The 15,183-nt window shown below is 37.8% G+C and overlaps 1 protein-coding gene across 1 annotated transcript; it reads right to left on the bottom strand.

The window, feature by feature from the left end:
* Positions 1-6,545: 6,545 nt before the first annotated feature.
* Positions 6,546-11,482, bottom strand: Arl4 (ADP ribosylation factor-like 4). The gene is made up of 3 exons (XM_076896363.1): positions 11,176-11,482; positions 9,756-9,971; positions 6,546-6,920 (listed from the first exon to the last, which is right to left on the bottom strand). Exons 1-3 carry the CDS (start codon positions 11,384-11,386, stop codon positions 6,724-6,726), a joined length of 624 nt encoding a protein of 207 aa, XP_076752478.1. The 5' UTR covers positions 11,387-11,482; the 3' UTR covers positions 6,546-6,723.
* Positions 11,483-15,183: the final 3,701 nt, after the last annotated feature.

Below are 15,183 nucleotides of genomic sequence, written 5' to 3' on the forward strand. Positions count from 1 at the left end.
ATACAATTTATTAATTACTACATATCAGACATGTTCCATTATTCTGATTTTTTGAAAAAAGCTATTATTATTTTTATGTAATGTATGCTTTTCACGGTAATAACCGTTTTTTATAGAAAAAGATTGCTTCTTTTTGGCCTTGAACAAATAATGATCAATTTCTTTCAGTTATTTGTTACTCTAACGACCGAGGTTCTATTGCATCACAAAATTTTCTTCTGCCTCGGGAAACGTTCTTACATGTCCTAAATAAACTTTTGTTTCTAAATTAAAGTTCATCCTTTCGCAAACCAAATAGACCCTTGCCACCCAGTCACATTCACCATTTTGCGAATGAAATTCATTCTTTTGGAAATCAAATATTTCCACTTAAATATTTTATTTAGAGAAACACCAAATGTAAACTAGATAGTAAGAAATAAAAAATTTCATTCAAGAAGGTACAAATATCTATTTAAAAATAATTACTAATTAGTTTATATATTGTAGTCTATGCATATATACATAATGGTTCTGCTGTAGCAATTGTTGATAACTTAAAGAGTTGAGTTTTCTTGCTGATATTCACACTCAGCTTTCATACAAACATACTACATACACATTTATGTATTGACTTTAATGAATTGGTAATTTATATGAATATCTGTATCTTTTTGAATTAAATTTTCATTTCTCACTACCTAGATTATGCGTGGTGTGTTTTTAAATAAAATATTTAAGTATCCGTGTTTGATTTACAAAATGATGAATTTGAGTTGGAAAAAGTGAATGTGACTTGCAAAAGGATGAACTTACTCTGCAAAAAGGCAAATTTAATGCGCCAATACTGTAACATCCTTCGTGTCGAACATAAGGAAATCCAAACAGGAATCCCACAATATATTACGCGCTGTCACCATCTGATAACACGCATCATTGATCGACGTCGTTTCCTGATCCTCCGAGACGTGGTCGTTCCGTTTCACGCAACGACGATGCATCTTTATATTTCCCGCATGCCTGTTCCGCGTACATGGCACCCGCGATTATTTCCTATCCCTTCGTCGTCGACTTTCATTGCAGTAATTTTCGCGAATATTCAAAAATCGCGTGACTACTCCGCCTCGCGTTTCCACGAATAATACATCGCGCGGTGCCAGTGACTCATTGCACCTTTATCGATTCCGTGCTCGCTCGACGTGATCGCTCGCGGTATTCTTAGGGTTTGCGAGTCTTTTCTATTTCGTACGTAAGCTAAGAATGAAACTAAGAAGGAAGAAAAGATAGGCAAATACGAAGAAGTTTACTGTTCATTGGGGTGCACTTATTTTTTAGGAAACAACTCAATGTTCAATATTTTTATGTTTACGGAAATTTTTAGTAATTTTTTACTGTACAGGGTGTTCCAGAGTTTTATATCAGCATTGTTTGTTATATATAATAAAAAATATAAAAGAATAATCGATGGAAAATTTGTACTCCAAGGTCTTGAAAATTATTTCTCTATCAGAACTCTTTAAGTAACTATTCCCTCTGTTATAAATTTTACCAAAAAAAGTAAAAGAAAACGAAGAAGAACTACACCGTTTTATTCGATAAAAAGTTATTATACTTGTCAATTATTACATGAAAACAAAGTTCTCTGGTGCAAAATAATAATAAAAGAAATAAGAAAATAAAATTTTCACAGTCAACTGGTTAGTAGCTATTTAATTATTAAGACAACATGATTTTGCTAGTATTACTGGAAGAACAATATTACTGAAGACTCATAAGAAATTTAGAACACCCCGTAGAAAGAACATATCGATAGCGCGCGCATACATAACGAATATGCCATGCAAAAGAAAGAGCCGCGTTTTGTCTACGAATTTATTTATTTCTACATATTTCACGTGAATCTGATGCGCAATATCCACGGGAAAGGTAAGGTGTCGCGGTCTTTACTTTCTCGTTACGTACTCGGTCTTTTTTTCTAACACAGGAAATGTTTCCGACTCCACTGCGACTTCCGTCAGGGTGGATCGTTGTTTCCGGATAACGTACACCCGCGTACATCATTCGCCGCGAAACCACGATTTCCGGTTTTCAACTTTAATATCCAAAAGACCCGTGCGGCGCAATAAATAACCAGTCGAATTGCCTCGGTCGACTTTCGTGCGCTCGATTCTCATCCGAGTGGAGAATATAAAGCTACGCTGCTTCCACCCCATTCTCATATTCTGTTTTCGATCACGCGACAACAATTTCTTTCATCCATCGACGTAACTTCTCTTTGTTATATTAGTCGGAAGTTCGCAAAAGTCCGTGCTCGATTTTCGTAGTTGGCAAAAGCGTGATGATATTTCTTTTGTAATCGTATTATTAGCTGGCAGTTATGTAAATGTATCTTAAATGAAATAAATAGTCTTAAACAAAAAGTTTATTTCGATCAATTGCTTTGTGCAAGATTACTATTCCAAACAGAAATAGAAATGTAAAACAGGAGCGAGCATTGGAACTGCATAGAAAAGAGAAAAAAATAAACGAACAAGACGTTTACTCGGATAATGATTCTACTCTTAAAACATTTAAAAAATGATTTAGTCGATTGCAAAATGGTCGCTTTAATCTAAACGATAAACTTCGCTCCCGGAGGCCTCTCGGCATTGATTACGACTTTATCTGTGATTTAGTGAACAATAATCCACGAATTAGCACTGATGAGATTGCTAAATGTTCAAATGTCGACAGTTCGACGGTATTTCGCCGTTGAAAGCAATGTAGATATACTTAGAAACTCGGTACATGGGTTCCGCATGTTTTGATAGAGCGAAACAAACCGGAAGAACTTGGAGAGTTGAAATGGGAAATCCTTCTAGCACCCGTCATTTTCTCCAGATTTCATCTAAAAACTGCTTTATGACTTTCTTTGGAGAGAAACCACGTAGTTACTACAAAGAGAGAATAAAAAAGCCTTATTATCGATTAATAAATACTATAAAATAGCAATATTTTAGCAATAGTTTCTACTACTAACGTCTTTCGGGAATAGAAAATTTCCATTTCAATAAAAAACTTCAGTGAAACACGCATTTCTCAAAGCCCTCGATTAATAAATACTATATTTCACGTAAATGCGTAGTACTTGATTTGGTTACAAATCAGGCACGAACTTTTGCAATCGCCTAATAAATTGAATCATCGTTGCGTTCCACTTCCACTTCATCTTCTCGTATTTCTTGCTCAAACGAACGTACACCAGCTACGAGTAATGTTCCTTTTTGTTCTCGTTCGATGAAACGGTAGGAATATGTTTGTAAAATGTTACAGGGTGTAATTTTAAATCGACCGTATGAATTATTAAAGAGAGGTAAGAAGAAATGACTAAATAGGATTTAAATGGGTTTGAAGTTTTTTGTCGCCGTTAAATGGACGTCTTGAAACCATTTCATTGCTATTTATTACAGTGGTTTCTGCTTACCTTTTTTAGTAGTGGCAAATAATTTAGATCTTCGGTTTAAAATTGACACTCCTTAATGATTATTATCTAAAATAAATTTTTCATTTCTTACCGCCTAGTTTATATCTGATGCTTTTGCAAACCAGTGAATTTAAAATGTCGGTACTGTACTAATTATATTAAATATACCTCTGAAACTTTGTTGTAACTTATATTCGTCCTCTTTTCTATTTTCCGATTTCGAATCACACTCGGCAAAGGAGTGGCAAGGGTTCACCGTTTCAAGGAAGAATGTGTGCGAGAAAAAAAGTTCGCTTTCGCGAATCACGGAGGAACGAAGAAGGATTGGCCACGAGAACACCAAACGAAATCAGAACCTCGAGCTCCTCGCTGTCTAAGACCACTGTCTGTACCGGAAAAACTTTCGCGACAAATACACTTTTCTCATCCGACGAACCGGTCGCATTAACGAGACACGATATTTTCAACGAATAAGAATCACGGTTAACAGAGACGGACATTCTCTTCGACCACTTAGGAATATCTAACGTCGATAAGGACTGCTCGCGCCGGAAGTCCCATATATTCAAGCGATCGTTAAGGCTAAAATAAGCTGACAAGAAACACGAGCACCTATCGTTTCGAGCTTTTCATCCTTCATTCGAACGCGGGAAAATTAACTAACCACTTAAAAGCACACACTTTCGCATCGCGAAGAAATTAATGAATCCTATTCAAAGATATTTATTTATTATTTCATTTCACGTTCCGTGCCTTGTGGGACGCACGTTGAACTTTCCGTTTAAGCCGTTTAAATTCTCGTTGTAAAACGAAGAATGCAATCAGACTTGTAATTTGAAATTCCCAATAATGAAATTCATTGCTTCACTATATTATGCATCTTAAATTCTATACCAGTCTTTTATACAAATATTTTATTCTACATTTAATTATTATTGCATGGGTTTCGTAAGTTTAAAATAGTATTTGTAATTACCTCAATAGTTACTAACAAAATTTAATCCTATATCCAGGTGTGTCCTAAGTAATTCCAGATATTTTTTTCTGCCTATTTTGTCTATTTCTATGTTTCCAATCATAAAGGTGGGGGATCAGAATATCATTGTGTGTAAAGAGAATGCATGAAATTGTAAAGTATATTCCAGGAGCAAAACTATTCAATTGTATGCCCCACGCTGCCTGAAGGAAATTATCAAAAAATCGGTTCGGCACGGAACGTGTTAACCCATTCACCCAATCTGCCAATTCTGTGAATTTAGAGCGTTTTGCCCAGGGCGCCAAGATTCTTTTTGTATCTTGTACTTATTCCAAACTTGTATGCGCATGCTACGAAATATGTCGTAGTTAGCAGTGAATGGGTTACACACTAGCTTCCACCGGATATGTATCGGTTTCTCGAGGCAACTCAAAACGATCGGCTCGCTTAAAGAAGGACAAAGGCTCTCCGTTGGAGTACGACAAACCAAGTAGAATACGGATCCGCGTGCGCACACGTACGACACAGGCTAGCTTCACAGGAAGAAGAAGGGGTTGAGGGTGGGCTGTTATCACATCGTTTTTTACAAAACGGGTCCGTCCGCCAGGAAAAAGCCACGACATCCTATTACGACGCGCGATCATCTGTCTTCTTTTTTTTTCTTTTTGTTTTTTTTTTCATTTTTCCTCCTCCTCTCGGTTACACGGTATAAAGGTGCAAAAAACTGAAGAGGCACGGTAATCGTCGGGACGCCTAGGTCCACGAATATTCACCTCGAGCTCTACGAACGCGTACTATGAGTTTTACTAACACGAGAAATCGATAATAACGCGAAACGATAACGCGCGGGTTCCGTATTTGCCTTCTACGCAGCAAAAAGCCATCTACTGCTGGAACTCCGTTCTGCGAGAGAACGTTCGCGTCTATCCATCGTCCGGGTGAAACGGTTTCGATCCTATTCGTTCAACTTTCAGGAACTTCTACTGCCGCATCTGTGTATCGTGTGTTCATTTTCATATTTAACTCTCAGACACCACGTTGAATTAAGGCTGATCAATTATTTCGAAATATAAAACATCTATATTCGTTTTCGAAAGAATATGGTACCTGCAAATCTTTTCCTCTTTCTTTGTATTGTCCAGCGCACAAAGGTCTACGTATACTTTTCGCAAATTCGGAATCTTAAATGAGAAATATCTTTTAAACGTCAATGAATGTAAAAGTATAAACAGAACTTGTTGTAAAGTGTTTAATAAATGAAACACCTTTCGTCAAACGTATACAGTATCGGCACTTTGAATTTGTCTTTTTTGCAAATTAAATTCAGAAAATATTTAAATAGAAGCGTTTGAATTTGCAAAAAGGTGAATTTCATTTGGAAAAGGGTGAATTTAAAGTGGCAATATTGTAAAAGCGTCTATAAAATTGTCTCTCGTACAGACGTACAAACTACCGTTACTCCTTTAAAATTCGCACAATTACAATTAATAACAAGTGAATTAATATTTATAAAATGTATTTAAACTCCATATGTAGATTTCTCAGGAAGTAGACCTTTGTGACTGAAAAAGGAAACAGAAAAGCATAAAAGAAAGAACTCGAAATGAAAGAGTGCAGGCTAGGTTCGAAAGTGCGTGGCATTCAAGAGTTAACTAATCTGACTAGGCGCGGTCACGCTTCTTAATATCCATGTTGTATCTTCGTTCCCTTCTTGATCTGGATCGCGTCATCATTATTAATACAATTGGTCGTCATCGTTATCAGCTACGGAGTCGCAGATGATCCCCTCGTTATCGTTGAAGGGGACTCCGGCAGTTTCCACTATTTCCCGTTTCGTTCTCGTCGGGGCTTCGAAGTGTACGAGAGCTTAACGACACCTGGCTCGTTACCGATAACAAGCCGAGGAAGTCGGCTGGGAGGTTGTTAGAAAAGTTTCCCATGGCATCCCAACGTCCAGTGGCGATGGAAAATTTGTCAAAATAGAGCTTCTTTCTAACTGCGACGAAGAAGCACTTGTTTCGTTGTTACCATCGTTTAATGCACCTTTTAGGATTAAATCCACGGAGCTGAAGCGTTCGACGATAGGTTGCACCTTTGAAAGATCTCGGAACACCGAGGCCACCACCGAGCGTCACCGTCCCGTGCGCGTTCTTCACTCGTACGCCGCGCGGACGTCGCCATCGCAGAACGACGAAAAGGACGAGGAAGAAGAGGACACCGTGGAAGGCGTGGCTGTATCCAAAGGAGAGACTGTCCGCGACTTACAATATCAGAAGACGCACGTGCAGTCCTCCGAGGCCCTGGCCTACCTAGCCCGCTTCCTGTTCAGCTTCGCCAGCTTGCGCCGCTTCAGTATCAGCTGGTAGAGCGTGTCCAGACCCTCGTGGAGGCCCTCGCCGGTGATGGCGCACGCCGGTTGCACCCTGATGCACGCGCTCCCAGGCACCCCGGCCAGCTCCAACACGCCCAGCTGCTTCTCCAGCTCGCCCACCTCTTTGGCACCTGCGGACGTCACCAATTCTCTTCGTTATCACCTGATTGTTACGGATTTGGTTTTTCATTTTTACAGCTAGCAAATGTCGAACATCAAGACCACTATGCAGGAAGATCTCAATTTATCTACAAATGCAAGGTTATGAATAGTTTGAAGCTATAGAATATTGAATATTCGAGATACCGCTCTCCGCAATCGTAACCTATTTTCAAAATTACATCTTCATTAGCACCCCACATATACAGGTGGTATCTCGGTATACGTTTGCTTTGGAATATATCCAATTCGGAATACGTCTTGTTTGGACGTGACAGATGTTATTCGTGACTGATCATTTATTGCATACTTTGCTTAATAATAGTCGAAGATCTTTAATAAAAGTCAAACCACCTGAGCCTACTGAAAAATGACAGGTTTTGTCGCAAGGAGACTCTCCTTCCACAAAATACAATATCAGTTGTTCCCTCTTGTATTTTAGTATTAAGCAGAGTTTAAACTTAAATATCTATAATAAATATCTATACTAATTATTATTTATAGATTTAAACGAATGTTTAAATAATTTTACAACCCCACTAATCCGGGTATAATATCAATAAGAGTTTTTTTTTTACATGAGCACAGATTAATAATTTTTACATTACTTCTTATAGGAAAGGTTTAAGATGTAATATAAAGAGATCTATCCCTGTAATGAAATAAAAAAAGATGAGGAAGATGAAAATAGATTTAAGTTAGTTTGGTTCTCAGACTCGATGCAGCTCTGTAAATGTCTGACAATTTCAATAAAAAAATTCGTGCAAACATGCATTTCTCAAAAAGTAACGATGTGGAATAGGTCGTAAACCTTCGATATCAGCCTGTCAGAGGCTGTCTACATTTGGATCCAAAGATTAATTAAGAAAACATTAAACACTTTTAGTTGTAAAATTTTAGACGTAAAAAAATAACATAGAGTTCATTGAATGTAGAAAAGTTAAACTTAAAAATGAAAAAGTTAAAACTTGATTAACGTAATAAATCGTTAATTACGTATATGTAATCACTGTCAGTTTCCAAAGATTGATCTGTTTTTGCTTGAATGACTTGGTGCAATTCAATTGTCGTGCTATTATAATATTATATATAACAGAAGGCGATGTAATGATAATCTCACGAACGGTGCAATTGTGTTTTATCAGATTTTTTTGTAAGTCTATTAAAAGGAACGCGTGGAGGAAATCCAAGCGCAATCTATGATCTAAACGTGCTCTACTATAAATTGCGGTCAAGTGCATGCATAGTCCTCGCAGCGAAGCCATGCGCTCGTACCAACAGGCTGCTGGTTTTCTACCGCACTTGTCCCAACACTCTTAAGTCTTCAAAACTAACCCTATTTTCTCTTTCAAGAAACAATCAAATCTGTTCGAAGCTCGAACTATTTCTCTCAGTTCCTATCTCGCTCTCCTAATTATTATCTCTAATTGTAGAAACTGGTCCATTTAGCTTCAAGGAATTCTAACTTATCTGCTGCATGAAATATATTAATGTACACGGAAATTGTGTAATGAAAGTAATTAAGTTGAAAACTGCGGTTTCGAAATACACCCCGTCAAAGAGCGTTTTAACAATTAAAATTAACTATATGAGCGAAATTTTTACTGCTGAAAGAATTTTTGATATTCACATGTTACTGTGTTTCGACGTTAGAAAAGAAAGTAATGCGTATTCACTCGTTGTGTGTTAATATGGTGTTGTCCATTTAATCATTGTATCATTGCTAGATGGTATACAACGATGATGGAAGGAAACCTTAAAAAAAAACGATACATGAAAGACGTTTAAACCCTATGCACTCCAAATTATTTTTCAATTTCATTGCCAACAACACCCTACTGTTTAAAGTGTTTAAATGCTTTGTAAATAATTAAATACTTTGAATTCGGTTTAACAAAAATCATAAAAATTTCTTAAGACATTTTATACATAATTGTAAGGGCGGACTCATATTGCGACATGAAGAAAATCTACGAAAAATGGCAAGGAAATTTTCGATTAGTAAAAGAAGAAAAGTTTCACCGTCGGGAAATACGTAATTCGTTACTGATTTGACATCATACGACAATAGAAGCCAGTCTTACATCCGAAAAGAGGATGTTTACAAGTCTACAATCTTTTAGAACCGGAAGAAACCATAACAGCCGAGAGGTTACTGCATCGAAATTGAAGGAACGGAACAAGACTTGAACGCGTTAAATTATGAAACTTTATCTCATCTTCCGTATTCGTCGAAACTATCACCAACGGATTTTCACTTTTTTGAACATTCAAGTCATCGATCATCGAAAGAATTTATTAATCGTTTGTACTCGACGATTTTTCGGCCAGATGAAATAGCAACATCGCAAGTTGTTGTTTGGTATTACCCACGGGTTATCGGGATCGAAAAAACTATACTCCAAGAAACAAGGAACAAGTAGTAGGGGTTGAGACGGGTTTTTTCGCATAACAAGCAGAGAAGTAAAATTCTAGTACCGAAATAATTATTGCTGCTCCGAACCTAATTAAAACTAATGGTTATTTACTAGGCTATTTACTAGATCTAATCTTTACTAATCTTAAATAACGCCAATGTGGGTGACATGCTCATCTTGGCGCGAACACACTATCGTTTGAATTTTTTTACTTCTTACCAAATACTACGTCACTATCTCCATCACTAATTGTTTCGCGAATACAATCGATCTCGATTTTCAAAACTTGAAATCAGTCAGTGGAAAACTCGAGTTGCTTTCCTCCCATCGTTATCGAGTCGATATGACACGCTACTAACACACCTATAGATGTATGGGACGTGGTGTTACCTGGCAGATCCTGTTTGTTGGCCAGGATCAGGATGGGTACACCGGCGTTATCCGGGCTCCTAGCCGTCCTGGTCAGCTCCATCTTCGCCTCCTCGAGTCGTTCGGCGTCGCAGGAGTCGACCACGAATATAATGCCGTCCGTGCACCGGGTGTAGGATTTCCACAAGGGTCGTAATTTCTCCTGCCCGCCCACGTCCCACACGAGAAAATTCACACCTGCGACAGTATTTCTTTATTCTAATATTTACGTTCTTATCGAGTATGTGATCCAGTTCGTATGATGCGAAAGAAAATGAAAAATTTAGAAATCCTTGAAGCATACTCCTTGTACAGGGTGACCAGAAAAAGTATCGGCACTCTTTATGTACTCTTCACGATCTTGGTCTCCTATGATCCATATGTTCAAGTATTAATGTTATAACTCTGAAACGAAAAGTTTTCTCAAGATGCGACTTACACCATTTAAAAATCTCTCTCTTCGGACGAAAGTTATAGCCTCCAAACAATTTCGCTACTTTAAACCCGTCCCCTTCCGTTATTTCAAGACTTCTAACAAAGTTTTATAGATCTATAAATATGCGAAGTTTGAAGGAAATCCACTGTCTGTATATTCCTTTCTCATAAATAAATGATCACAGAAATGTTAGGCTTGTTTATACACAAATCATAATGCCGATACCGTACGTTTTTGGTCACCCTATACAATAAAAGGCAGCAATATAAAAAAATAGTATTAATCTAAATTGCCTCTTATGGAATTCCGAATGATCAAGAGGACACGCGAAGGAACTTGTTCGTCACATTTTATGTGCTTCGATTGATACGCGCAGGACAATGTAACGCACAATGTAACGGAGCGAAGGAGTAAGTTTCACGAGAGACGTGAATTTTCATTTCTCGCGGCAATTGATGCTACCAGGTTTCTGGGACGAGCAGATACGCTCGTACCAGAAGGAAACCGATGCAGAGTGGCGATTCGTAGCCACGTATACACGCGATAAACGCAATAACTGCACGAGTCAAGTGTTATCCTGGCCGTGTAATGGTTACGTGTCCAGTTATTACGGTATTTGCATGTTTTAGCCAGAGTCGACGAGTCATCGAGAGGAATAGTTCCTTTCGAGGCGTGAAATTATCGCGATCGTCGTATTCGCGGCATGACCGTTCAATATTACGTTTCTATTTTAGTTTTTCAGATATAATATAGTCTATGAAGTGAAAGACGTCGTTTTTTTGCAAGTTCAACATTTTGATTGTGCGAATATGGAGTTTAATAGAGCGCAGTAAAGTACAAAAGAATAGGTGCTTCACTTTTAAAATATTTCAATGAAACGAATTCGTAAAAGTGTGAATTTCGTTTGGAATTTGTTTTGTAAAAGGGTGAATTCAATTTAGGGAAAGGTGAATTTGAAGAAATTACCTTTCGCTTTCCCGATGCCACCGCGGATTCTCTCGCAATTGAAGCCGATGGTGGGCACGGTGTTTAGGTACTGGTCGAACTTGAGCCGATATAACGCGGTGGTTTTTCCGGCGCTGTCCAGCCCGAGCATGGCCACGTGGAGCGGTGTCCCCGTGGGGAGTGCCTCGAGGAAGCCGCCGCTCGTGCCGCTCCTGCCCATCCCGGCACCCATTCCTCTCCCTCAGCAGCCTCCTTCGACTCGAGTTAACCCACCACCCTCTTCGCCTTCTTCCCGTCGATCTCCTCTCTTTTATCTGGCATTTAGCTTCCTTCTCTATCCGCGCCCATCCAAAAGATCGACCGTGAATTTCAATCAATCTCTGGCATCCACCGCCCGCTACTTTCTCCTGTGGAAATCCTCTACCGCTTTCTGGCTCTATCCCTACCGCTTCATCCTCGATTTAACCAACATCCAGGATCACCGGCGTTCTCCCCTCTCTCTCTCCAACACGAGCCAAGACGAGCCTCGCGCGCTTTATTCCATTCCGCTTTCGTACGTAGTATACCTGCTGATCTCGAGATTTCCTCTCCCCTTCGTCCAGGCCTCGCTCTGCTCGTTTTTCCTCCTCCGTCCACTGGCCTGTCGAGTTTCGTGTCTCTGGGCCAAACTCGAGCAAAGAGAGTGAGAGAGAGAGAGAGAGAGAGAGAGAGAGAGAGAGAGAGAGAGAGAACCTGACGCTCTTTCGTTCGATGCTCGTCCCCGGCCGTAAAAGGACTCGCCTCGAGGCCACGATCACTACCGCGCCGGCTGAAAACGAAAGGAGAAACGTGTTAGCGATGCCTGGCGGATACATCGCCAGGTTTTTCAGCCGCCTCTTTCGACCGTTTTCCTTTGCTCGGTTTCAGCGAGCTCGAGATTCGGCGGTTTGCTCTCTTCGATGCTACCGCGCGAGCAACTGGTGCTCGTTACGCGGTACCGCGTTCAACTCTGAATTGAGACGAAGAACGCACAACGAACGCGTTAATGTCAGAATTATTGAAATAAACAATATTACCCTGCATAAAGTAAGAAAATATTATGCATGCGTGATTGCACTTTTCTTCGTTTCAATTCTTTTTGAGATTGAAAAGAAGGGAGCGAGAAAGTAAAAGTGGAACATGGTATTGTTATATAAAATATGTAAGAAAGACTAAAAAGCGAAATTGAAATATTAGCGCCTTGCATTAATACGGTAACGGACAGCACAAGTTGTTAATGAAAAACAAGGAAAGATGGTAGTAAACTAAATTCGCACACGGTATATATTCTACGTAATATATAGATGGCTCTGGTGTACAATAAAAGATCAACGTTTCGTATTGTCGTGGTTAATGTCTAAAGATTTTTAAAAACTCCTTTATTTTGTTGAAAAAAACCATCAGACTGAGATTGTACTCGGATTAAGCTTAATTCGCTAGATCTGAAATAATCGTCTAAAAGCTTCTCTTTTAAAGGAAATCAATACTTACAAACTTTATTCAATTTACTTAGTACTTACTTTAACGAGTAAAGTTTGTATTAAGTACAGACATTAATTTACTTCGACAAATATTTTATGACAAATATTACGTTGAATTTTCCATGTCGATTATGGTTGTTTAAAATGAAGATGGAGACAGAATTTTTTTTCTTTTAATTGATTGATTACAATTGTATTTTATTTTTTATACCTGAATTATAATTTTGTTAATCTGTACGTTGTATCTGTTGTAAATCTGAATTATTATTTAATTAAAGTCTGAATAATTATGGGTGCATGCTAAAAAAATTCAGTAGCTAGCTGGAATGTTTCTAAACGGTTCGCAAGGAGAATTCTTCCGCGAGCTCCTTGAGGAGGGACGAAATGGACACGTGAGCTCACTCAACCAGTCATCAAAGCGATCCTAAATTATTCGATTCATAATGGCTAGAACAGGATTTCCAGGGGATTTTCCAGCCGACGCGAAACCGTAATTGATACCCTTTTCAGGAGGGAATGAAATTGAAAGAGCTCGAACCGGTAACAATTATTTAAAGCAAACGCAAATTATGTAACCTGTAGATAATGGTCTCGAACCATAATCGATATTATCAAAGACACAAGTATCTTAATAAGATAAAAGTCGAGAATGAAGGATGAAAGAACTGCTATTTTTTTAAATGATGAATTTAGAAAAGAATTATCAAAATCATCTAATTACATAATTATAAGAAATTTTGTTTCATTTCATATTTTTCATTTCGTTTCTTTCCAATTATATATATATATATATATATATATATATATATATATATATATATATATATATATATATATATACATACGATCTTGTAAATAGAAGCGCTTAAAATAGGCTCCTATAGTTATGTAATAACTGCTAAATAGGAAATAATAGCAAATAATGATATATGCAATTAATATACTGCTAAAATAATTTATTAAGGAATTTTAGTCATTTTTGCGCAGCATTTATATTTATACTTGGCTTATATATATGAAATTAGGTAACGATACGATTTAAAAAATACCGATTTCTTCTACTCAATAATTGCCATATTTTTTTACATAGTTTTCATACATATAGACTACATACATTAATTATGCAATCATGAATCGTAAAATGTACTGACTTTAACGAATTGGTAAATACTTTTGAATAAATATCTGTACCCTTTTTTAATGAAATCTTTCATTTCTTACTACTTACTTTATATGTGATATATTTTTAAGTAAAATATCGTGGTAGAAGTACTTGATTTGCAAAGAGGTGAATTTAAAGTACGTGCCAGTACTGTAACAAGAAAGAAATTAAGGACATACCATTGAACGACCGAAACGGTATCCGCTAATTGCAGAATTTAACAGCGAGTAAATGCTTCGGATAAGAGTCGATTAATAGCGCAATCAAAGGTGGAACGTTTTCTCGATGACCGCGATGAGAAAAATCCCGAGAACCACTAACCTTGACAGTAGGGTATACAAGACCGTCTAACCAGAGTGCGCGTGTAAATTCGTCGACTGAATATCGCAGTTTCGCGAGACGCGATTAATCTCTTTCCCCCTCCCCCATTTACCCTAGCTGGCGAACTTTGCGGATAACAGAGATGGTTACAGGTAGCAGAGAATTCCGAGCATCGACCATTAAACGCATAATGCGCATATTGCACGACGGTGACACGAGCCAGAAATTTCCGTGCGGCAGCCCTCTAAAACCGAAAGACGGACACAACGCCTGCTATAATCTACACTTGGGCTACATCCGCATGGTACCTACCCCGCCATAAAGCGTTACAAGCTGTGCTCTCTGCAGCTACAAGGGGTATCGAAATGAGTTTCTTCGAAATTATGTATTTCCGTGAAAAAGTCGAGTCTAGTCTATTTTACTAGTCTCTAGATATCTATCCCTTTTCTTAGCTGCGTCGAATACGTATTTATTGTAATATCAAGTGTATTGTATATCGTGGTACCTCTAAGAACGAGTTTTTTTCTTTTATACTCCTATCACTTGGGATGCAAATAATTTTGAGAGGGAAGGGCTGCGTACCCGCTTTTTTAACTATGTCGAATGTACTGGATTGTTGGTAACGAAGTATTTTCAAAGAGTAAACTTTAATCGATTATAGATTTTTCACATTGTTCGATGTCTCATGACAGACATCAAATGCCAAAACAAAAAAATCATAATGGTATCGAAACAATCACAATACTTCCGTGTCAACTCAATACTAAAGTAATTTTTGGAAAAAACTTCTTTCACACTCATTAGAAAATTTAATTATTTTTATCAACATAGATTATAGATATTTTCAAATTTTTATTACTTTTCAATGCCTGCTCGAGATTTTACCCTAGAAAAAAGTACATTTTAATGTTAACTTTACAGTATACATGTATCATATGTACAATTTAAAAGGAAAGTTTATGATACTTGATAACAATCTAAATGAAAAAAGTGATAGTTTAATTCTATTTAAATTCATTTCTACCACAAGCGAATCTTCTTGCACCA

The sequence above is a fragment of the Xylocopa sonorina genome, chromosome 6 (genome assembly GCF_050948175.1).
Source record: "Xylocopa sonorina isolate GNS202 chromosome 6, iyXylSono1_principal, whole genome shotgun sequence".
NCBI lineage: Eukaryota > Metazoa > Arthropoda > Insecta > Hymenoptera > Apidae > Xylocopa > Xylocopa sonorina.

What these genes read in the sequence shown, in the direction of transcription:
- Arl4 (XM_076896363.1), bottom strand. Translation starts at nt 11,386, where the DNA reads ATGGGTGCCGGGATGGGCAGGAGCGGCACGAGCGGCGGCTTCCTCGAG. An exon ending in TGGCATCGGGAAAGCGAAAG is followed by an intron (nt 9,972 to 11,175) that starts GTAATTTCTTCA and finishes ATACTGTCGCAG; the next exon opens with GTGTGAATTTTCTCGTGTGG. An exon ending in CAACAAACAGGATCTGCCAG is followed by an intron (nt 6,921 to 9,755) that starts GTAACACCACGT and finishes TGACGTCCGCAG; the next exon opens with GTGCCAAAGAGGTGGGCGAG.